General features: G+C 39.1%; 1 protein-coding gene across 3 annotated transcripts in view; it reads right to left on the reverse strand.

Annotated features, from left to right (window-relative positions):
- Window positions 1-23477, reverse strand: part of SMARCAD1 (SWI/SNF-related, matrix-associated actin-dependent regulator of chromatin, subfamily a, containing DEAD/H box 1) — a 40103-nt gene that overhangs the window by 14519 nt on the left and 2107 nt on the right. Inside the window, exons 3-9 of one of the 3 annotated variants that reach the window (XM_030947547.1) lie at window positions 17184-17364; window positions 14152-14329; window positions 11148-11211; window positions 6808-6896; window positions 4874-4963; window positions 4162-4246; window positions 2307-2698 (exon numbers count right to left, since the gene is read on the reverse strand). In XM_030947547.1, the coding sequence (XP_030803407.1) occupies window positions 2307-2698; window positions 4162-4246; window positions 4874-4963; window positions 6808-6896; window positions 11148-11211; window positions 14152-14329; window positions 17184-17364 (1079 nt within the window). Of the gene's footprint in view, window positions 1-1662; window positions 2245-2306; window positions 2699-4161; window positions 4247-4873; window positions 4964-6807; window positions 6897-11147; window positions 11212-13344; window positions 13784-14151; window positions 14330-17183; window positions 17365-23477 lie in introns of those variants that run through there. The other 2 variants (XM_030947548.1, XM_030947550.1) reach the window with 2 other exon arrangements.

Consider the following 23477-nt stretch of genomic DNA (forward strand, 5'->3'; position numbering starts at 1 on the left):
CATCAAGGAAGGAAACCATGCTGTCTGCTGGCCCACAATATGTGCCAGTGGAGTATCATCAGGATCTCAAAGCAAACAGGCGTGAGGGAGAACCTGAGAAGCCAACACAGGAGACTGAGGGCAGACCTCAATGCAGTTCTGACTTCCTCACAAGGGGAACCAGAGATGCAATCACAGATCTTTTCTCTGTGGTGACAGGGACAGGACCTAAGGAAATGGCCTGAATCTGTGTCAGGGAAAGTTCATGTTGGATATTAGAAAAAGATTCCAGGTCTCCTCCTGGAAAATGTACTTCACTTACAGTGTAGGCATTTCTAAACTGCCAAATAGATTAATCTTTACAAGCAAGGACAATTTCAACTCTCTCCAATTATTTTGAGAACCATGTCTACTAAGTTTTTTCTATGTGTTTTAAGCATTACTAGATCAAGTTAAGCACTTGAAATATCTACTCCAAAGACTAAGTATTTCCAAGTGCTCTTATTAATCTTATGAGCTTATGAAATTAATTCAAACTCTCTTGAAACAAAATAGCTGAGTCCAACTTAAAAAAAAAAACACATCTAGAATAAAAAAAGACATTCTCATTTATGTCTTCCTGGAATAAAACATTCAATTTACAAATAAGTAGGCTTTATTTTTAATCTCAGACTGAGAGTCTTAATATCTTCCTTAATTCTAATAATGAACAAGTGGTAACAACTTGTAGTTGTGTTACACAAGATACCATTACAATAAAAAGAGACTTAAAACTAAGCAAATTTCTTTAATGCTCTAACTGAATCAGCTCTCCCCATTATTCTAATCACCCTTATTAATTGGTAGGAAAAACACTGGGTTACTGAGCTACTGGATCTTTATAAACAATTAAATCCACACGGATACAAAACATCTGCTAAAATCTGCTGCAAACCACTTCTACTCTGGGCAAGTATTCACAATACTACATAAACCTGTGGCTGCTGACAGCAGCAATCTTCATGAAAGACAAAGTCTGAACGCAAACAGGCCCATGCAGTGTTTTCTTTACTGTAAAATATTTAACACAGAAAAGGAGAAGAGCCCTGTAGCAAATACTTCTGCAAAGAATTAAGCTCAGACAAAATCCAACAAGTTTAGAAAGTAATAGCTGTATGACAGATGTTCTGTGAGAAGCCAAAGGCTTGGGGCAAAACGGATTTCTTTTGCAGCATACCAGTACCTCTTTTTTTTTCACATATCACCCTTTTGTCTCCCCCCTTCCCCTACAACACAACACACAAAGATCACTTTGTTTTCCTTAAAATTCTGTTTAGTATCTCTTATTCTTTCACGGTAATATATTTCACACACTGAATAATAAATGTTATTGTTTTTACACATATTGAAAAAGTTCTTGCATACATCAGTGGGGGGGTTCAGAATGCACACTGATGAAAAACATCAATTATTCTGTAAAAAGGCCTGTGCACAGTTACTGCTTAAAATCCAAAGCACCAATAAATTAAACCAAGACAATCTGCTGTAACAGATTGTAAGAATTCAAATTTCTTACCGGGACATTGCTCTTAGCAGGTCTGAGGTCTTGCAGTTAACTGAAACTGTATGAAATGTGAAGTCTACAAACAAGCCATGGTAAACATCTGAAAGTAACAACAGAGCGACAGTAGATAATGTACTTACCAGCAAATACTGTTTTCCCTTCCGTGGTGGATTGTGGCTTAACCTTCTGATGCTTTACCTTTCATTAATAAAACACAGCAGCTCATTCCACTAAAAATGGCTGCATTGCTTAGCTAGCAAAACCATGCTAGACACTAAGCTGCAGTAGAATAAAGGCACAAAAGAAGAAAAAAAAAGAGAACGACCACTTCTTGCCTGAAACTGAAAATATCCATGCTGGCTTCTTCAGTCATGGGGCTACCCTGGAAGCTGCTGCTGCTGCTGCACAAGTGTCTGCAGTAAAAGTCCTGCCACATTCTTCCCTCCTGCATGGGTTTTCAGCTACAAGAGCTCAGAACAGGCTAGCAAACACCTCCTTCTCAAGTGAAAGCTCTAATTTCTCCTTCTGCAGTGAAATCAACCAACTTTCTGTGCTACAGAGTGAGTGACAGTAATGTCAGCCAATCAGCTTGAGTTTTCCAGAAAAATCACCCCTTAACTCATTCAAAATCAGGTCATATGACACTATTTGAAATGCTATTGGCTTAGGAGGAACATAGCATTTCAGCCTAATGAGGATAAGGCCACCCATCTAAGCCTCCCTAGGCTGAAGCCACCTTGACTCTAGGCAGGCTGGGGATAGGAAAGGAAGAATGCAGACCTACCAGAGCCTCCCAGCTGTTAAAGGGCCGGAGCGCTATTATCTTCTGAGCCTTTTTCTGAGAACACTGGGGAATCAAAGTCAGTTCACTCAGGGAAGCATCCTGAAGGAAGCTGAGGATTTTGGCTTTGTAGCCATCCTCCATCACTTCGTCGCCACTGCTGTAGTCCTCATCCAGGGAGCTTCCGCCGTCTTCGGAAGCGGACTCGTCCTCCGTGTGCTCTGCTTCTCTCTCAGCACTCCAAATGCTCCTTTTGCCCTTGTCCTTTTTCTGAAAGCCATTCTGCTCTTTCTCAGAAGCCTTCTGCTTAATCTTATCTTTACTCTCCTCACTCTGGGTTTTAGTGGAGGCTTCGGTCCAGTCAGCAACTTTTCTTTTGGGAGGAAATTCCATACCTATGCATGCAACACAGAAGGTAACAAGTCAATGCATACTGGTATGGGGCTGATGAAAACACAAGTTGTTCTTCCAAAATAAAACCTACAGATCTGTAAAACACAGTTCTTGCATTTAATACACAAGAACTCAAAGCAGATGATCCTAAGAGGACAGAAAAGCAAATCTGTATAAAATATGCAAACAGCTCTAACTGTGAATACAAGGTAAGTAAAGCTCATTTGTAGAATGGTCAAATAGCAGAAGGTTTTAAGTATCTTAAAATACAGATGATCAACATAATGTAATATTTGTGAGGTGCAGAAGCTCTGATTCAGAGCAAACAGTTAAGAACTCTGATATATCCTTAAGATGAGATACTGGTCCTACTGCACCTGACTGCAGAGATATTAATTCTGCTGACTTGAGAAAACAAGTCTTCTTTCACCAAGAAAATGATACAGTTTTTCCATTTTAATGCACTCTAGGACAGTATTCGGGGTGGAACAATGAAAATATGCACTTGCTAAAAAACTCAAATAATGAGGCCTCTCCAACCAAAATAACTCAGCTGCCTTAAAATAAGACAGAAGGTATTTCACTGAACACAAGCAAGTAATTTTTAGAAGCGCCTTGTAAGGGTTTTGATTCCTTCATTGCAAGAAAGCACTTGCAGTGCAGAAGTTTCTCTTCTCTCCAATCCCAGCTTGCTGCTGACAGAGTCCAACCCTGACATCTGCCTTCTCAGAAGCAGCAGCAAGGACACAACTTCCTGAGCACTGCTAGCTCTCTCCACTTGTAAAGAATCCAGTTAAGAACACTATCCTGTCCCAAGAACACTTAAATAGCTGATATAGCAAAACATGTACATATCTGACAGCTCTGTAACACACTGAAAAGTAATCAACTCATTAAATAGGACTTAAGTTATAATTTGCAGATTTACTTGGAATCACTGGGTTTGCTCCCTATCACATTTAAAGTACTGGGATTTACAGACAGGTTGCATAATTCAAGGCCTGTTCCTAGGATGTTCCTCTCCTAGAATACATTGTAAAATTGACAAAATAGCATATATTACTTCTTACCTATGCAGTTATTTGCAATTACTGGTTTGGAAACCAGTAATTTACAAATACTGCAGTTAAAAAACAAACTTTTTTTTTAACAAGCAGGAAGGGAGCAGGCATCAGCTTTGACATGTACCAAAATATATTTTAAGAGATACACATAGGTAATTACAAATTTTTATACCTATCTGTATTAGCAGGGCAAAGATATTTATCCCTAGTTAGAGAGCAAAAATAAAAATACAGAAAAATTGAGCTTCCTTCTTTTATCCTCCCTGTAATAATAATTTCAAGTATAAGTGCAAGTTTCTAGGCATGGTGCTGTCAGGACTGTCATTGCTGAACATTCAGAAATATCTGCATCACAAGTCTGTTTTGTGTTTGGATAAAATGAATTATAAATCTGCCCTTACCCTCCTCATCATCTGCAAATATTTTCAGGGCCTCCAGTGCATCATGAAACACCCAGTTATGTTCCTCAAGTACCTCTCTCAACTCCTAGTAAAAAATAAGACATTTTGCATTGTGGTGAGATAAGCACAAGCTAAATTTCTGTGCCTAATAACATCAGGCAAAGAAAACCCTAGCAAATCAGATGATTCAAAATAAAAGGAAATCAAAATGAGAAAACCTTTCAGCTTCTTTATACACTCAGTTTAGGCAGAGCTGCACTTCACTTCTGAAAAGTGTAAGAACCCACATGAACAAGCTTTGCTTCCAACAATTTCAAGCACAGTACTGAAAGGGCTCAAGTAGTTGCTGAGGACCATCAGGTACTGAAGTAATACAAAGTGCTAAATATATTTAGCAGTCTGGGGGAGAAGAGTGAGAGAGGGAGGGATCATTTCCTCTTGCATTTTTACAGTAAGTCATCAAATTTGACTATGCTAGGCTTGTCATAGGGCCGAAATGTAGGAAGAGAAGTTCCCTGTAGTTCTAACCACATCCCATAGCTCTCAGTTCAGGAGAAGTTACATTATAAAAGCAAGAACAGTAAAAGCCTTCCTATTCTGGGCTTTTTCTGGAAGTGCTATTGGTAAAAGAACTGTTTCATATGGACTATCAACAGCTACACTTTTCTTAAGAACTGAAAACCTGATGTGCCATAGGGAGAAATCAGCTCACCTCCTTATCCAGTCCAGGGAATGTACTTTGCAACTTCTTCACAAGCATCTCTTGCCTCTCCCATTGTCTTTTGGGTTCTGAGTCATCCAGCTATGTTAAAAAAGGTACCTATTAGGTTCAATATTAATTACAACTATAGAAACAGTAGAAAACTTCATCAGCATTGTTTATCCTAAAGAGCTACTCTAAATGACAGAAGCACTTAAATTCAAGCTTAAGTGATTCCTAGTCAATGATCAAAAAACAAAACTTAGAACATAGAACAACACAAACATAGAAAATGTCTTCAGTCATGAAAATCTGTGACTCTTTACTTGGTAAGCATACACAGTGCAAAGTTATATACCAAAACATAAATAACATAGAACTGTCTAGTTTATTTTGCTTTAAAATCAGAAGTTATTAGCAATTCTGGATGATACTTAAGGCAGAAGATGTCAGGATTGGTGATCAGATTAGCTTACTAAACATGTGGTGTTTCACCCACCACAGCCTACAAACATGTCAAATGGTGTGTTTATATTAAGATTTATGGGTAAAAAATTCCACAAATATTCTGTCACAGCATCATGGAGTCAACATCAAAAACTGGTAAAACTTTTCATCAACAATAGCTCCACTAACAGCTGCTACCAGCCTGCCAAATGGAAGTTAACAAGGGCCAAAACTTCCACAGGCCACAAGCTGCTCTGCTTTGTACTCACCACAAAGAACTACACCAGTTCCTTCCTAGAGCTCTGAATGTAAAGTGGTTACAGAGCTACTTGTCTACAGCAGAGATAGCAACATTTACTTTGCTGAAGGAGCACAAACCACATCACCCAGAGGCAGTCTGAGTAGCAGAGGACATCATTCCTTTCCTCAGTGAGTCTTAATGTCACTAAGAGAGCAGCTACAGTTCGTAGAAGAGCTACCCAAGTACACTCTGGTCTTAGGAACCACAAGGAAAAGCAAGACTATGAAAAAAACCCTCTAAGTTCTCACTACAGTTCTCTAGAATGAGTTAAAAAAAATCCATATTCCACATTTGGCTTTGTCCAGTCCTTCCCCCTTTAATTGTAATGAAACTGTTAAGAACAGAGATCAAGTTGATATATAAAACCAGGTCCAGTGGAGCACTGTTTGCTAGGCTGGCTGGTTAATAATTAACTAAAGCCTCCTTTCATAACCAAACCCAGGGCATTGGGGAGAAGGAACAAACCCAGTTCACATCTCTTTCAGGAAGAAGGAATTACAAATGAATTGTAGTATTTTTGCTTTAATAGGAAATCATGTTTTCTTTATTTGTCTGAGGACAATATTAGCCTAAATTTCAACAGCCACCCTCCTTCATCCAGCCTCCAGTATTTATGTAGAATTCCCTTTTTCTATGTAAGTGGCTTTCAAGGATGTCTCCTGGGATGCCTGGGAGATGGCCTCATGCACTGCAGGACTGTGCAAAGCTGCCAAATACCATCCCAAATGCACCAGGATCATGACATAGCTCCCATTTATTAGCAGAGGTCAAAGCAGTCATTCCTTTAAATGCAACCAATTCATTATTTTAAAGATTTCCCCAAGTCATAGTTTCAAATATATAAGCAACATCTATAACAAAGAACAGCAGGAGATATAGCAAAATATGTTAACTTCATGTGCTTGAGGAAATACAAGGAATGACCTGAGGAGGAAAAGTGATCCAGAGCCTGTAATTCTCACTGATGCTCACAAAAACTGAATGGTACTCAGAGCCTCACACACTGCTACCCCAAACAAACAAACAAACAAAAAAACCCCAACAAAACAAAACAAACCCCCCAAAAAAAAAACAAAAAAGAACTCATCCAGATGGCAAGATTTGACTTAATTTTCTGATAAAGCACACCACTGTCACTGACCCAGACAGGTAATTCCATTTATTTTACAATGCACAAAGAGAAAAGCACAGTACTTACATAACTAACTTTTGACTTTTTTGCAACTCGCTCATTTTTGGTTTTGTGATTTGTGGGAGAATCTCTTTGTTTCCTTTTACCAGAGGCAGCTTCAAAAAGAATTGAGATGGAAAAAATGAATTAGTTCCTTTCATTAAGTTCACTCCAAAACAGCAGGATATTTTACTTACTATAACAATGCAGTAGCTACTTGTTACCTGCACAATGTTTAGCAGTCTCCACAGGTTTCCTACTACAGAGCACAGATACACTGAAACTTGAAGCAAAGCAGCAGCTTGAAGGCACATGTTTATTTACCTCTAACTATCTTCAGCAGTCTGGCAATTAATCAAGTAATTACCTCTCATACACCACAACTGGAATAGCATTTTATTCTTCTTTTTTTAATAGTTACCACATGTTATTACACACAAGTTGCATAAAGGTGTATCTGTGTCTGGTTTTATTCAAGCTGGTATTTCTTCCAGGCTGAAGCCCATCTGTGTGTTGGAATACGTACATCACTGCCAATCTGGAATCACTGGTGACTGATTTCTGGCTCAGGTGCACACCAGAGCAGTTACCAAATGCTTTTCAACATTAAATCTAGACATCTCAAAGAAAACTATGCATATTAAGTCTGTGATAACCTTATCACTTACAAACAGTCCACATGAGCCATAACTTTCTGACTGTCTTTGGGCCCTGGTGATTATCAAGAGATTATCATCTCAGCACTAAGGCTTGCCCAGCCAGGTGCACCTCCAGACTGCTGCTGTGCATGGCTTATGAAGGCAAGAAGACATTACCAGAATTTCTGCATACCAGCTTGGCTTGAAGCAGCATTACCAGAACAAATTACTGTGAAAATTCCTAGTCCATGATCTGAAATACTACTGGAAGTTAAATCTTCTCTGGAACAGCAAATGCCTGCAGAGCTTTGGTGTCTGATACCAGCATCTCTAGCCAACCCCCTCTCCCAGCCTGCCCTGGGAGACCAGTGAAAAAGAACACCTACACACTCACAAAAAGCACATTTGCTTTCCAAGGCAGAAGACTGTCTGGTTGATGAAAATAGTTTGAACTCTGGAACATTAAATAGCCAAATCTTCGTACAAGAAGGTACTTTGTGTGGAAATACTTCCAAATAAATTTTCTACTATAGTAATTCACTCTGACATCAGAGAAGCAGCATAAAAATATTGAAAAAAATTATTAAAACATCCCAAAGAAAAGCAAAGTACTAGCAACTCTTCCTTAAAGTAAGGATCTAGTAAGAGATACCAGAAAACATCGTTCAGATTTTTTTCCAAGTCTATATATTTAGATAAAAATATCATAGAATCATATGTTTGGGTTGGAAGGGACATTAGAGATCACTTAGTTCCACACCCCTGCTCTAGTCAGGGACACCTTCCACAAGATCAGGTTGCTCAGACCCCCATCCAACCTAGCCTTGAACACTTCCAAAGAGGGAGTATAATTTAAATAATTTAAACAATATTGGCAGGAAAATGCCTGCTACTAGCTTAAGTCTGAGGAATGTGTGGTTGTCTTGATATCCAAACTAGGAGCTGTCAGGCTGCTGCTGGGCCAAGCACTAGAAGTCACTGGAGGCCTTGTGCTATTATTTCTTAAGCTCAATTAACATTGTATTCAGGATGGATAATTCTGAATGTGAACAGTGACCCTGCAAACCTCTTTGCCCCAAAAAAATACATGGGCTGGATATAAGAGTATTTCAAAGATTTTCCTGCTTTTGGGTCATGGGCTGACCACTCTACAGCCTTTGAAGGAAGGCCCATCATGAGCAATTTTAGAGGCAATTGAACTGAAACAAAGGATCTGGAAAACCATAGTCTCAGGAACATGTAAAACAGAATTATTTAAAAATCAACCTGTGGTCTTTGGAAACCCACCACATTTGCAAATGACAAAAAAAATACCAACTTTCTGAAGACATCCACTTTACAAAGAACACTTAACTTTTTCTTCCTTTGCTAAAGGAGTACATGGCTGAAGGGATAAACTCTTACTGATACAAATCGTCCTCAGGGGGCAGGCACAGCCTTCCAGAGGAATCCTTGCTCTCCCCATAAATTTTATAACTAATGAGCAATGAGAAAAACAGCTCCAAGGTCTTAGACTTTAGATGGAGCATCTGTAATTATTTCCCCTGTTACTTGCTGCTACCTCTAAGAAAAAAAAAAATCCCTTTTATTACTGTGACATCCCTCATCATGATAAAAGTAAACTAATTTCTGACTGCTCAAAAAGCAGTGAATACCAGACAGATTTACATCAGGCTTCAGCTCAGAAGCACATCCCCCACTTTTGAGGTTTTCAATAAAACAACACCAGAAACAAATCATAAGCAAAAGGTATTCCTAAACTTCACATCTTAGACACATATGTTCAATGTGTCACATCTAATCTTCCTACCTTCAAAAAATCTGCACTGTTTCTTGTTTTAAGCTCTACACAACTAAATGAATTCAAGCTATAAAGACAAGCTTTTTTGTTGTTTTGACAGGACAGAAAAATTCAAGGATATCATGGTCACATTTTTTTCACAAAGCCATGCTTAGCAAAACTGTATCTTGCCTTGACCTCTCACACAGCCAACATTTCACAACAAGTAAAGCATATCTAAAATTGACACAGTTAAAGCAGATGCTCAGTAATGTATCCATATTTAAAAAATGTGTCCAAAATGAGGTGATTTATACCATCACTGTCAGGCATGCTTACTGCTAACTAAATATTTTATACAACAGCTGTGATTAGTGAGAATTTTGCTGCCAAGAAGATTTTTCTGTAGCTCATACTTAAAGGATGTGAAACAACATTCTTAAATCAACACAAAAATGGCCAAAAGGCAGGGCCTACATACCAGAAATCAAAGTGATTTAGTTCAAACACTGTGAACTGCAACAAAGTTTAAGGATATATAGTAGGTTAAATTGGATTAATATTTATCAAAACCCTCAGAAAGTAATCAGTCTTCCAGGAACAGCAGCACTCAGTGTATTTCTAAAAAACATGCCAGCCTTGTTTCCTATTGCTAGTACCCAAGAATTTCCATCTATAGAATCTAACCATGCACACAGTGATTAACTCAAAATGGTTTCAAGTTTATATTTGGTTGGTTAAAAAACCCCATCAAACAATACAAAACACAAAAGCATCCCTTCACTCAAAGTAGCCTGGACATTCTTAAAACTTTTGGAAATTGTTACAAATCTTCACACTTTTATATGAAAAATAAGAAAATGAAAACACAGTAAGTACAAAGGGGAAATTAAATAAGCAAAAAAAATTTATACTCTAAAAACAGGAGTACAACAGTTCTCCCTCAGCCTATGCTTTCTCTTAGACATACTGCCACAAATCTATAGGATCCTCCAGGAACAGATGCATGAACTACTCAAAACAACCAAATCATCAAGAGTGATCAGAAATAGCTTTTTCCATCATTTCCATGAAGATCTCTCAGGAAAACCTTGGACAGCTGAACTGTAAATAGATGGTTGAGCTGCCTTCTATAACATCAGAATTCCACTCTTCCCTGACCAACTCAAACAAATCAAAAACACAAGACAAGACTTAACCCTGGACTTGGGTCATGTGAAGAAACAAACCTGAAGCCCAAGAATAATGACCCTTTAACACATCTAACACAACACACTCCCACAACGTGTTGAGTTTTTTGTCTAGCTTAGTTTCTTTGTTTTGGTAACAGTATGAGACTGCATAAGTTGAGGTGCAGAACAGACACCTCTAAATAAGCTCTGAGGGTTCAAAAACATGGTTTGGGTGATGCTTTGCTAGAGAACCAAAGGGATCTGTCTAATGTTCAAGACTAACAGTTCTTATTCAGAATTACAAGCAGGTCTTGAAAATAACCAGAAGAAAAAACTGCAATGGACCTTGATAGAAACAATATCTTATTAGTAACTACATACCCAGTGTATTTTTTCCATACTACCAGACTGCTCACCTAGAACATTCAGAATTACTTCCGCTAACCCCTTACTATTTGCCTCAAGTTCTGGACAAAGAAGGAACCAGCAAGAATAGAATCACTTAAGAAACCACAATCAAAGCAATGCTGAGCTTCACAGAACAAATCCTCCTTTCTGGTTTTATTTACAGATTTTGGTCCCCATTCTCTTCTCATCTTTCTCCCTACAAAGCCTGTAAATTCAGTTTTGTGTTATTACAATAAACAAACAATACTGTAATTTTTAGCAGAAGCTTTACCACTTTTTAACACTTCCCAACCAATTTCACTGAATTAGCTATAGTTTCTAAAGTTTGGGTTTTGTTTTTGTTTTGTGGAATTTTTTTGTTAAACATACCTTTGTCATTGAGCTTCAAACGAGCAGCTACTGCGTCATCCATTGGGCATGCTGATTCTATCAGCTGCAAAAAAAAAAAGGCAACTGCTAAGTGGAGAAATTTAATCCAGTTGAACAGAGGAAGACAATGCTGGATCAGCTGTGACTGAAAAGCACTTTTACACAAACACCCCCCACTAATATATATGTATTATAAAAGCCAAGAGCAAAACCAAGAGGTATCAAATTAACATTCTGAACACAATGTCACTTATTATCACTTTCTTCCCTACTTCATAAACATACTCTGCATATATACCTAGAAGCTTTTTTACAAACACTATTCAATGTTACTATCACAAAACAAGATAATAAAACCCTCTAATTTATTAACTCATAAAGTGTCTGAAAACTACTGTGATGCACTGGTCCATTTCCTGTAAGTACATGCATGAAATGCATAATGTGCCTCAAGGTTTATCAGTACATCCTTGCACTCCTAGATTGTTTCTCCATCCATACATAATCTCAACAAAGATCTGTTTCACAAACTGCATGTTGAGACTTTCAGAAGGCTTTCTGCAGGTGAGGTAACAGCAACAAAAGCAAATGGCTTAAATGTTACGAAAATGAAAAAAAAACCCACAAAAAATGAAGTTATGAGGAATCCTGATTCCCAAGTATCAGTCCACATTTGGAAACAGCATCTTACAATTTTGCTACATTGGCACAATTTCCTTTTCAAAAGACTTGTGATTTTTCCCTTAATAGCATTCATCAGTTGTGTCAAGTTTGTCAGCCTGCTCCAGATCCTTCATGAAGGAACAACAGATTTGCCTGATACTCCTCTGCCCTCCTTAAAAATGTTGCAGCTATGTAACTGCAGAAAAAAAAATCTGCAGAGCCTCCATTTTCAACAAGTTCTGCTGATACAGGAGCTCTTGCATTCTCCTGAAAACAAACACCATCAGCCTCACATGCTGCTCAGTAGCAAAGTCACAAAACAGCAGCCAGACACACCACATAGCATTTCTAGTAAGTTAGTAAGCCACAATGAACTTTTATCAATCTTTGTATCAGATAAATTCTATGCAGCCAAAACTGAAAAAGATACATTCTGGACATGCACAACAAATTTTAATTCTAATGTTCAGGAGAAAACTTCAGAAACTCCTACTTGCAATCCTTTTGCTCTTCCCAAAATAAAGGAAGTCTAAGCATAAAGCTTGATTCACTTGGAAACAAAATACCCAGCAAGGAGCATCAGTAAAATGTATTTCTTCAATGCCATTTCAACAACCAGGAAGCTTTACAGACTATTTTAAATACATTTAGCTTTATAAATAAAAGCCAGTCAAAGTCTTGTATGGTACTAAAGGTATTTTACTGTAATGAGTTACCATAATCTCACTTACAAGGAGTTACCTGTAGATTTGTATTGTACACTGGAAAATGGCCAAGAGTTCCCACATCAGCTTAATCAGAATACATTGTAGTAAGTCTAAACCTACCCTCTGCCTCACTAGAAGTACTGAAATCTTTGCATGTTAAATGTCATAAATGCAAGCCTGCACAGTGTTTCATCTACTGGAAGATGGCAGTGATTCCACTCCTTCTGCATTTCATCTGCTAGCTCATTCCAACAACAGCAGTTACCAATAGTTATCAACTGAGACAGCCATAATTAAGCTTAAACATCACAACAAAGAAATACTTGAAAAATTTTCTATACACTAGAGTTCACTGTTGTTGAACTTACCTAAAGGTATTTATTTGAATTGCGTGTCTATATATTCATTTTTACAGATATCAAAGTTCCCATTTTTGTGGAAATAATACATAGCTGTACTTCCCCTAAAATGTTACTTTTACCCTTTGCTGTTAACAAAACAACAATCAAGAGCTGCATTGTGTTTGTATGGCCAGGCTTGACATTAGCAGAGTCTACACAGGCGGCTTCTGTGAGAAGCCACCAGAAGCTTCTCTCACATCCAAAAGAGCCAGTGGCAGTCAGCTCCAAGACAGTCCTGCTGCTGGCCAAGGCCAAGCCCATCAGTGACAGTGGCAGCACCAGTGGATAACAGTTAAGAAGGAAAGGGGGTGGGGAAATGGGCACGATCAACACAGCTGCAGCAGGAGGAAGGAGAATTAATGACAGAGAAGTGGCCCTGCAGACACCAAGGTCAGTGAAGGAGGGGCTGTAGGAGCAGAGATTCACCTGCAGCCAGTGGTGATGCCCATGGTGAGGCAGCTGTGTCCCTGCAGCCCATGGAGGCCAAGGCGGAGCAGAGATCCACCTGCAGCCCCTGGAGAACAGCAGAGCAGAGCAGGTGCATGTCCAAAGGAGGCTGTGACCACATGGGAAGCCCCTCTGAAAGCAGGCTCCCAGAAGGACCCATGGAGAGAAAGGCCCATGCTGGAGCAGGTTTGCTGGCAGGACTGGTGACTTTGTGGAAGGGACCCACAAGGGAGCAACTTGTTCCTGAAGGACTGCATGCCATGGAAAGGGATCCAGTCTGGAGCAAGGGAAGAGTGTGATGAGTCCTCCTGCTGAGGAGGGCTGGTGAACTGTCTGCAGTCCCCATATGCCATTCCCAGGCACTGCTGGTGTGAGGGGGAAGGAGATAGAGAAAATCACAAATACAGTTAAACCCCAAAATAAGGGAGGGATGGGGGGAAGGTGTTCTAATATTTGGGTTTATTTCTCATTACCCTACTCTGATATGATTGGTAACAAATTAAACCTTTTCCACAAGTTGAGTCTGTTTTGCCCATGACAGTAACTGGTGAGCAATCTCTCCATGTCTTTATCATGATCCATGAGTCTTTCATTCTATTGTCTTCCCTTCCAGCTGAGGCAGGCAGAAGCAAAGTGACAGAGCAGCTTTAGTGGGTACCTAGCATTCAGACAACATTAACTCACGACAAGACTGTACCCTGTAATGAAGTCAGAAGCTTAGAAAAATTGCCTATAAAATCCTGTAAAATAATCATCAAAATAAATCAAAGAACTGAGCATTATTACTTTTAATAATTCTTGGCCACTTCTTTGGGGAAAACGTTCCTTCATTGTTTGCAGCTTTGAGTCCCTGGTATCCTTCTCTACATGCTCCTTAACAGCTGGCTGCTGCTCCCCACCATTTACAAGTGCCTGCTGGCCCATTTCCTCTTCAGGCCGGTCATCATCATCAGATGGTTCAGAGCTACAATGTACAGGGCAAGAAAAAAGTAATTAAAATTTATTTTTGCTTATGAGTGTTTTACTCTACCAGAACATTACTGTAAACTAACCCACCAGGATTGCACAAAATGCACTGAGATGCATTCAGTAACACTGAATCAACTTGTATGCAAAGGGATACCTCTACTTCAGGACAAAGTCAGGCATGTATCAAGTACAGTGTCCTCTTTGCACTAAACAATTTCAACTTGGCAAAGGAAATAAGAAAGGAAGAATGGACCAGGGAAATACCATTACTTACCCTCATATTGTGCTATAAAAGGTTATTGATAATTTAATAACAACCACCTTAATACAGTTTAGCTACTTGAACAGTTTCAGCTACCTGAATTACATCAGACTACCCCAAGTTTATTTTAAACAGCCTTGCTAGTGTTTATTTGCCCAACAGACAAACAGATGTGGATTAGGTTCTTTGTAAACACTTTTCAGGTACAGTATTAACTCTGTCCTAGCTCTTGGCTCACTGAGAAAGAAAATTCAAAGCTCCTCATGGAGCATCTTAAATGTATAAATGTGGCAAGACCCTTTCTCAAAAAAAGACAGTGTTCTGAATTTACTGAAATATTGATTATTAACGCTAATTTGCAGGAAAAGCAACCCCTATGTATCTTTCAGAATACTGAGTTGCATGGATAAGACTGAACCCAAGCATGGGTCTCCCATCCTCCTCCCTCCCATAGACACAGAAATCTCCTTTTGGAAAGGCAAAATTAATTGAATCATATGGAGTTTGTCATTTAATAGGGATTTCACCATCAGAAAGGCTTGTCTGCAGGTCTCTCTACATAAATATAGGTAAAACACTAAAAAGTAACCTGGTTTTCCTCACTATATCTTTCTTTAGCAGTTGCAACAGGCAGATTACATCAGAATTCTGGGAAAAAAAAATTGATATGTGTCACTCACATAAAAAATATACACAGGTAACTGTTCATCAAAGAATTATTTCCTCCCTTTTCAAAAGGCACACACAGCTACTAGGACTCTCTGGTTGTGCCTCTTAAGAGTAAGGAAGTAACAAGAGAGAAACCAAATTATTCTTCAGTCCACCAAGGCATTGAGTTGTAAGCCTCAAAACGTGAATCCTCCTTCCACTTAAAAAAAACATAATGAAGTATCATATTAAAATCTATTAGCATTTTTCTGATCTTTTTGCCTTGATAAGGAAGATTTCTTGTAAAAAGTGCATATGAAAAAGAAAATCAATCCAAATTAAAATGGTGACACTGCAATCATCCTATCCTTTCCTATCAGGGAATAACATCTAGACACTTTTCAACAAAGCTAGAGTTGCGTACATCATAAATCTTGTCCTCCGTGTATAATCACATTCTTATCAAGCATAAAGAAACACTCATTTAACTGCTAAGCAACTCTTGTATTAGATTCTGCTTTTTTTTCCAGACAGCAACTCTCTGGTAGCAAAAGTCATGGCACATTTTCCTTAGGAAAGACGTGTTTTGTACTCTAAACTTTCTGCTTTCTGTTCTGTGCCTTGTTGAGAACGAGGGAAGCTAGGACACTCTGCAAAAAGGAAGTAAAACCCCCAAAAAACCCACAAACCCCACAAACTAGGTAACACACAGTATAGGAACAGCAAGCAGTGGCTCTGCAAGTTGCATCCTGTGTGGCTTATCAGCATCAGCTCCACATGATACAAAACCACTTGAACTGCTTCCAGGTGGGACTGATCCCAGAAGGAGAATAACTGCATTTACACAGCACTGCACACAAGCCAGTTTGATGCATGCAACCAGCTGGTCACCTCTGTCTCCTTGCACAATCTACAACTTAAATCACAGGCAGAACCAGGAGCTCACTTGTAACTGCTAATATTTTTCTCCTTTTCAAGTAGCTCCCTTAAGTTGAAACTTTGGGGGCCAAACACTAAAAAAAGAAACAAACAACACAGCATCAGATTTTCAGGTAACAGCAGTAGGAAAATGCATTATTTCACTTCTGCTGTAAACATCTAATAACTCCATGCTCTGCGTAGGACTGAAAACCTGACAAGAAGCAACACCTGTTAAGGCTGCAATTCCCACGAAAGTTTTCTGCCCATTAATTCAACTAGACTATCAAAACAGCAGCTAAAGCCATCTCGTTTTGCTTAGCACAAGAACATCTAGAGGGCACAATTACCACACAGACATAACTAGCAGGGGTTCCTTTACACTGTTGCAAATGGTTGCAGATGCCTATCTACATCTTGTCTCAGCTGCTCTCTCAATGCTGCCTTTTTAGCATCCACACACAAGTGACTCCTGCACAGTGACTCTTCCTTCCCAGCACATTCAAAAATATAAATTTCCCAACCACTTAGGAAAGAAATAATTTCCACTATGCATAGGAAACACACCATACAACCCATACTTAAGTTTACCTCGGGACTCATACAACACACTGAAGCTCTGTTTGCTTCCCTGTCAAATATAGCTGCATACACAAAAAAAAAAGAAAAAAAAAAAAAAAAAAAAAAGAAAAATCAACTCCAACAGTTGAAAATTAGTAAAGCAAGTGTTTTATGGTTAAGCTTTCAAGTTGCACTAAAAGGATTTCAGAAGGGCAAAGCCACAAATGTGTAAATGAACAAACATCACACGTTTCAACATGACAGAACTCCTCCCTCTGAGAAAATGTTTTAGCAGGATACCTCTTCCCTGGAAAGCCAGTAAAGTTTAGTTTAGGGGGCAGCTGAATCCCAACGGAGCAAACAAGAACCCAACCTAGGCTCTGATTTTCAGTTCAGTGTTTCAACTGAGAACAGCCCCTGAGGGTGCAGAGACAGGACAGAAATGTGGCTCAAAGCGTACATTACGGCCACCTTTGCCCTCGGGGCCTGGGTTTCTTTGGCAGCACGGAGGTTTCTCCTCGGCTCCTCATCCTCGCTGTCAGACACATCGAGGAACTGCACCCCTCGCTGGCGCTGCCGCTTGAAGTAAGACTCCTTCCTTGTCCTCTGGGCTTCAGGAGTTTCTGGGATGGTGGAACACTCTGTGCAAGACATTTCAATGGGAGAAAAAAGAGGAGACAATGACTTATGACTTCAAATATTTATTTGTACTTAGAGCATCAGGTAGCTGTGATTTTTTTCAGAGACACAACAGTCAGTTAAACAGAACTCACTTTCCCATGCAACAAAACTCCTGTCAGCTGCATTTCTTAAAGTGGGAATTACCTGGCAAAGGATCTTCAGCCCTCTTAAATCAAACAATTTTTATATTACAACATTTAAGAGAACATGTATTTTAGGTTAATAACTATTTATAAATAAATAAATAAATAAATACTTATTTTTAGATAAATGAATAATGAGCAAAGTCCTCTGAGCTACTTCCAGGCTTATCAGAACATGGACAGAAACAAAAGCATATTTCTCTCTTTTCTCTATGAAGAGAGAAAAATTGATGCATAGAGCAGAGAACGTGACAGCTGCAGAGAACATCTTCTGTATGAAAGAAATCTCGTGGAAAATAAATTTTAAATAACGCACTGTGGCAGCACTGAATGAAAGGAGAAAAATTATAAATCCTAAAACTACAAGGTATTTGCTGACACAGGAAACTGCACAGGCTTTGAAAGGCAAAGGCACCCAATAAACTAAAAAAATATGGTACCAAATGTTACAGAGTACACTACAGAAATAGAAGAAAACAACTTTAAAATAGAGCTTAATAGTGGTTAAAGGGATGGAGGTGAATGTAACTCCGTGTCTATAAGGAAACATCAACAAGGGTTCAACGACAGTTCAAAAGTGCAATCATTGAAGGCTTAAGACTTCAGGTTGTTAAAAACCTTCCTTGTCCAACCATCCAGGAGCCACTCTGGCAGCAGCATCTGAGCTGGGACCAAGACCCCTTTGCAGCTACAGATCCCACGTTCACAGAGTCACACCAGGTTTCCCAGAGCACTCTCAGATGTCTAGATTCCCAATATCATTTAATCACGGTACAGTAACAAAATCACAGCTCCAGCTGGTGCCTCTGAGGAGAAACCCCAAACAAAAAAACCCTGGGCTTTTACACCCTCACAGTCTAAGTGCAGGCAAGTCTGGAGTCATCAGCTCCTGAGTGTCCTGTGCCCCTCCAGAGCCACGGGCACCTAGGACCTCTGTGCAAGGGGTCAGCATCTCCCTGCCTCCTGCCTGGGGCTCTCCCCACCAACAGCTCAACTGAGCCACACACTGAGCGACCTGCACTGAATGGATCCCTCAACAAGGTGACCTTAGCCACACACAGGAAAAATCCAGGATAAGAGGCAGCAGAGTCAGCCACCAACTTCTGGGAAAGTTGTGTTTTAGTGACACTACTGTCACTGGAAGTCCTCATATAAAAAGATCTTAAATTCTCATAACACAAAGAAAGGATCACAGACATCCTCTCCCCCTAAACACACCCATCCTTTTTTAAAACTCATGTGCTTGTGAACCAAGCACCAGGGGTGCTGCTAACTCTGGAACCACAGTTTTGGCTAGAAGTAAAGGTAGGTTCTTCTCTCTCCATCCAGTAATGTAAAAACTTGCTGAGTCAAATTACTGTCCTGGGTTGACTATATGATGCTTTTATCCCCAAATCGTCTCATTTGTTTATGCTGAATAATAATAAGTTTTGCACCTTTAAGACTTGTTGCAGAGAGTGAAAGGGGGGAGAGAAGAATCACACAGTTTTTTTCCCTCAGACATTGCGCGTACTCCCCCGCATTCCTGCTCCAGGACTGTGTTGTCTGCGGACGGACAGACGGCAGGACAGAGAGCTCTCCTTTTGCTTTTAGTTAGTTTTAGCTGGCTGAGGCAAAGAAGAGTCCCTGGACTGTGGTTTTTCTTTTCCTTTTCTTTGGACCTCTTGGAACCTGCTCTGGACTGAACACCCAGGGGAGCACCGGCAGCTCACACTTGTGGCCACCGGGCCAGGCCGGGCCTGGCCTGCGACAATTCCAGCACCAGAGGGACTGATAAGAGACTGAGTGAGCTGGGCTGCAACCCGGGGGGTTTTCTCAGTTGGTCATCTCTTTTAGAGCAGCAAGGGGTTTAATTGTTTTAATATTGTTAGGTTCTGGTTCTATTGTTTAATAAACAGCTTTTTTCCACTTTTCTCAAGGAGGTATTTTCTCCTGGACTGGTTGGGGGGGGGAGGGGCCGATTGAATTTATCTTCCTACTAGAGCCCCTCTGGGGACTCTCTCTCCCAAAATTTTGCTCTAAACCAAGACAATTACTAGAATGTAACATCAGTTTGCAAGGCTAATTTGCCAGCAGACAGTAGACACAGATGAAGCTAGAATAAATTAATCTGATAGCCAAATGCAGAAAGGAGCTACATGGCATCTAATTCCTTCATCTGTGATAAAAGACCTAGTTTTAGTTGAGTTATCAAAATCTCAGTCTTTTCTATCACTTTCAAAACACAATATAGGATTATGGTAATGATTTTTAGAAGAGGTAGAAGTCTCACTTTGCAAATTAATCTTATTTTGAAAAGCCTATACACATGCAAATTTAGGAATGCCTAAAAGTTATTAGTTATGAATCAGCAGTACACAGTTCCAAGACAGACTTCCCCGCATCCAAGATCAACATGTTGGCAGTGGAAGCTTCCTGAGCAGTACCTTCTTCTATCTGTCCATTTTAGGAAGGAGATGTGTTGTCCTTGATGCAGTTGCTTCATCTGAAAACTGATTAAGTTTTTAGATGAATACAGGAGAGGAGCAAAAGAGACCTTTGAGAACATTATGAAGTTGGGTTATCAGGGCAAAGGCTACCACAATAAGGTAGAAATACAAAGCACATTAAAAAATGTGATTCAATATCAAAACAGGCCTGTAAGAAACATGAGAATTTCACATCTATACTGAATTCACAGAACAGATCAAGGCAGTTTTCATGGATCATTGCCTTGTAGATTAGCCTAAATTTCAAACAAATTCCCCTTGCTAGCAACGTGACACGGAAATGACAGGTACTCAGGACAACTTTGCTAAGAGGCATCCTTACTGAATTTAAAGGAAAAACACAAGGAAATTTTACAAAAATATGACAGTCTTAAAAATAGTTTTATTCTTTACAGTATAAAACTTAGACAAGATTTATACCTAAATAAAGAGTATTTACTGTTTCACTTAGTGATTTCTCATTTTATTTTTATTTTATTTAGCAATTACTGTCCAGTCTTCATGACACCTCCTAACTCCCACACTTAAAAAATGCTGAGTTACCTGGCGGAAAAAAAAAGCATTCTCCCTCTCAAAAAAAGCCCAGGCTTCTGCCCTTCCTTCACCTATTCCACTGAACAGAGTACCCTACCAAGTGGGGGGAAGCAGAAATCACACATGTAATAGGGAATCCTCATATTTAGAGCAAACTGTAACCTCGCAGAGTAGTAACAGAATAAAGTTATAGCAACAATATGTAATTGTTGGAGGCAGAATTTTCTGATTACAGGCAATTCAAAAGAACTATTAACGAATGCCTGCAATCACAAGACCAGTTTTTGACTCTGAGGTCAGAAATAGGAACACTCATAAGTATCCCTATATGCACACATTAACATCAAAACCAAAACCCAGCAACAACTACCAATTTTTGCTACCATAAAAAGAGAATACACTGCCCTGTAATTCTAAACACAACCTCCTACACAAATCATACACCTCACTCCGAGAAAGCCAGTTTCTCTCCCAAGTGAAAACAAAGGTAAAACCAAAGCAAAAACTAAGGCAATACTTAAGAGGCTTACCACATTTACTAACATTGTCCAACAAGCATTGTCAAATAGAAAGTAACCTCCACCTAGCTTTGGAAAGCAGCATCAAGCACATGCTGCTCAAGTCTACATGGTAATAAGTATTCCCTTTTCAAAGGAAAGTCTTTTCTATTGGCTAAAATAATCCTAAATGTCAGTATTACTCTAAGGTACTTCTTAAAGCTGCCCTTTTAAAATGATGATTACTTCAACATATCTTCTCATGAACCCTTAGAAAACTTCACTTGATACTGTAGTCATAACTTCTTGTCAGAAATACTCTAAGTAGAATTACACTCTATGAACTGAGATAACCAAAAGACAGGACTTCTTCAGATCCCAGAGAAAATGACAACAGAACAAAAAAGAGCAGTCTCAGCGCAAGTGAGCTCTGAGCATTATAATCTCAAAGTGTAGTCATCTAGGATACATATTCAAATAGTAGAGAGAGGACATCAACAAAATCAGCCATCAATAAGGGGGTTATATATTGTAGTTTAATTTCTTCTACAACTTTTATTTCAATTGTTTTTGGAAGGTTAGTAAGCATGCTTTTTGAGACCTGAATAAAGGCCTCATTTTGAAATTCATGGTGGTAATTATTCTAATTTGTGCAGTTGTGGTACAGTTCTGCTCCATTTCTGCAACAGTGTAGACTAATCTCATTATCTTAGTACACGAAGCTATTTACATAATTAAAAATATCTAAATGAAAATTAAGATGCTTGTTTCCTTAACAGATTAAGATATTTAGTAAATATTACTATTCAGTAAATACTAATTTGCATGAAAAACTGCAGTAAGCTACTTCAGTGTATTTCTCCAACTCTTTTTAGAGATATCTACTATATATAATTTGGTAACTGTCCCCAGAATTAGTTTCTATCCCTCAGTAAATGCAGTCCAGAATTATTCCCTAGAACCTGACTGCAAAGTCACTGCAGGTCTGAGTAATTTTGAGCACAGACAAGTGTACAAAAATGACCAATTCTTGGGACCATCACGCCACAAATTGCTTATTAAAGCATAAGGGATGCATGTTCAACACATAGGAATGAGAAACATAACCAACAGACATAAAGGGGGTACAGAACCACCTACCAATATTAGTTTGTTCTGGGAAACCAAAACTAAAGAAAATAGCTAAAAAGATAATGGTGGTTCATGATACAACAGACAACATCAGACTATACTTCTTGAAGATAGATGACATTTAGACAACCCTATACTTTGTTAGATGCCTATTTCAGGGCACTCGATAAAACAGAAATATGAAGAAATCTCTTGGAAATTATACTGAACTATTTGTGCTCCTAAAGGATAAAGATTTTTAATTTCTTTTTAGATACACACAGTGGTTGCACTACACCGAAGTTGTTAGCAAAAAAACCCCAACCAAGTTGTTAGCAATTTAATAGCATTTTTGTTTGTTACAAGTGAAATACACATCACTCTTCTTTCCCCCGTTTCTTGCAGCAGTACTTTGTCAATCACTTTGTCTTCAGAAGAAATCTGAGTAATTGTTGTCCTCACATGATTCACTGAGCATTAGGGCAAGTTATTTTTGGTGAGTCTGGTGTAAACTGCTTCTCATGCAGAACAACTCCATAGTCTTACTTGTTGGTGCAGTTAGCAGCAGAGAGTACACCGTGCCATAAACTCAGCTTTGGGCCTTTCCATGACCACTCAGCAATTACAACACCAACAAAAAAAAGCTGACTGTTTTATTTGACCCAAACCAAGAAAAATTCTATCTTCATGACACTAATTAGGAAACAAGGAGAACAGGCATCTGCTAATCAAGTCTAGTCTTCTCTATTACATTTAAGGGCCTCATGTCATGCAGACAAAATCTGAGTGGCTTTTTTGTTAACTTCTGTAGATGTAGAAAATGTGATTTCATTTCTTAAAAGGTTATTAATTCTTTAAATTGGTCACATAACACTGACGTGCAAATAAGTAGGAGAAAAAAGTCACTACTTGATCTTCTTTAAACACTCAATATCTGTGAAAGATGAAGCATTATGTATATGCAGAGCACACTAATTACATATCAATTTTCAATGTTAATTAGTGCTCCAGCTCTCCACCAGCATCTGTGTCCATGGACGCTTATTTCAGTTGGACACCTGCTGTAGTTTTGCCTGCTCTTGCACTCTACCCTGTTTCACTGTTAGTACCACCTTCCCCCACAAGCACTCCTCACAAGCACTTTGCCCTGCATTACATGTCTTTTGGGTTGGCCTTCGCCTTTCTTTTTATTGCCTTGTATCTGAATTAACGCCTCTAAATCGGGTGTTACACCCCTTCTCCACAGTCCCATCCCTGTAGAATTTAAGTCAAGGGAAACCAGCATTTTGAAAAACAAGCA

This window comes from Camarhynchus parvulus, chromosome 4 (genome assembly GCF_901933205.1).
Source record: "Camarhynchus parvulus chromosome 4, STF_HiC, whole genome shotgun sequence".
Lineage (NCBI taxonomy): Eukaryota > Metazoa > Chordata > Aves > Passeriformes > Thraupidae > Camarhynchus > Camarhynchus parvulus.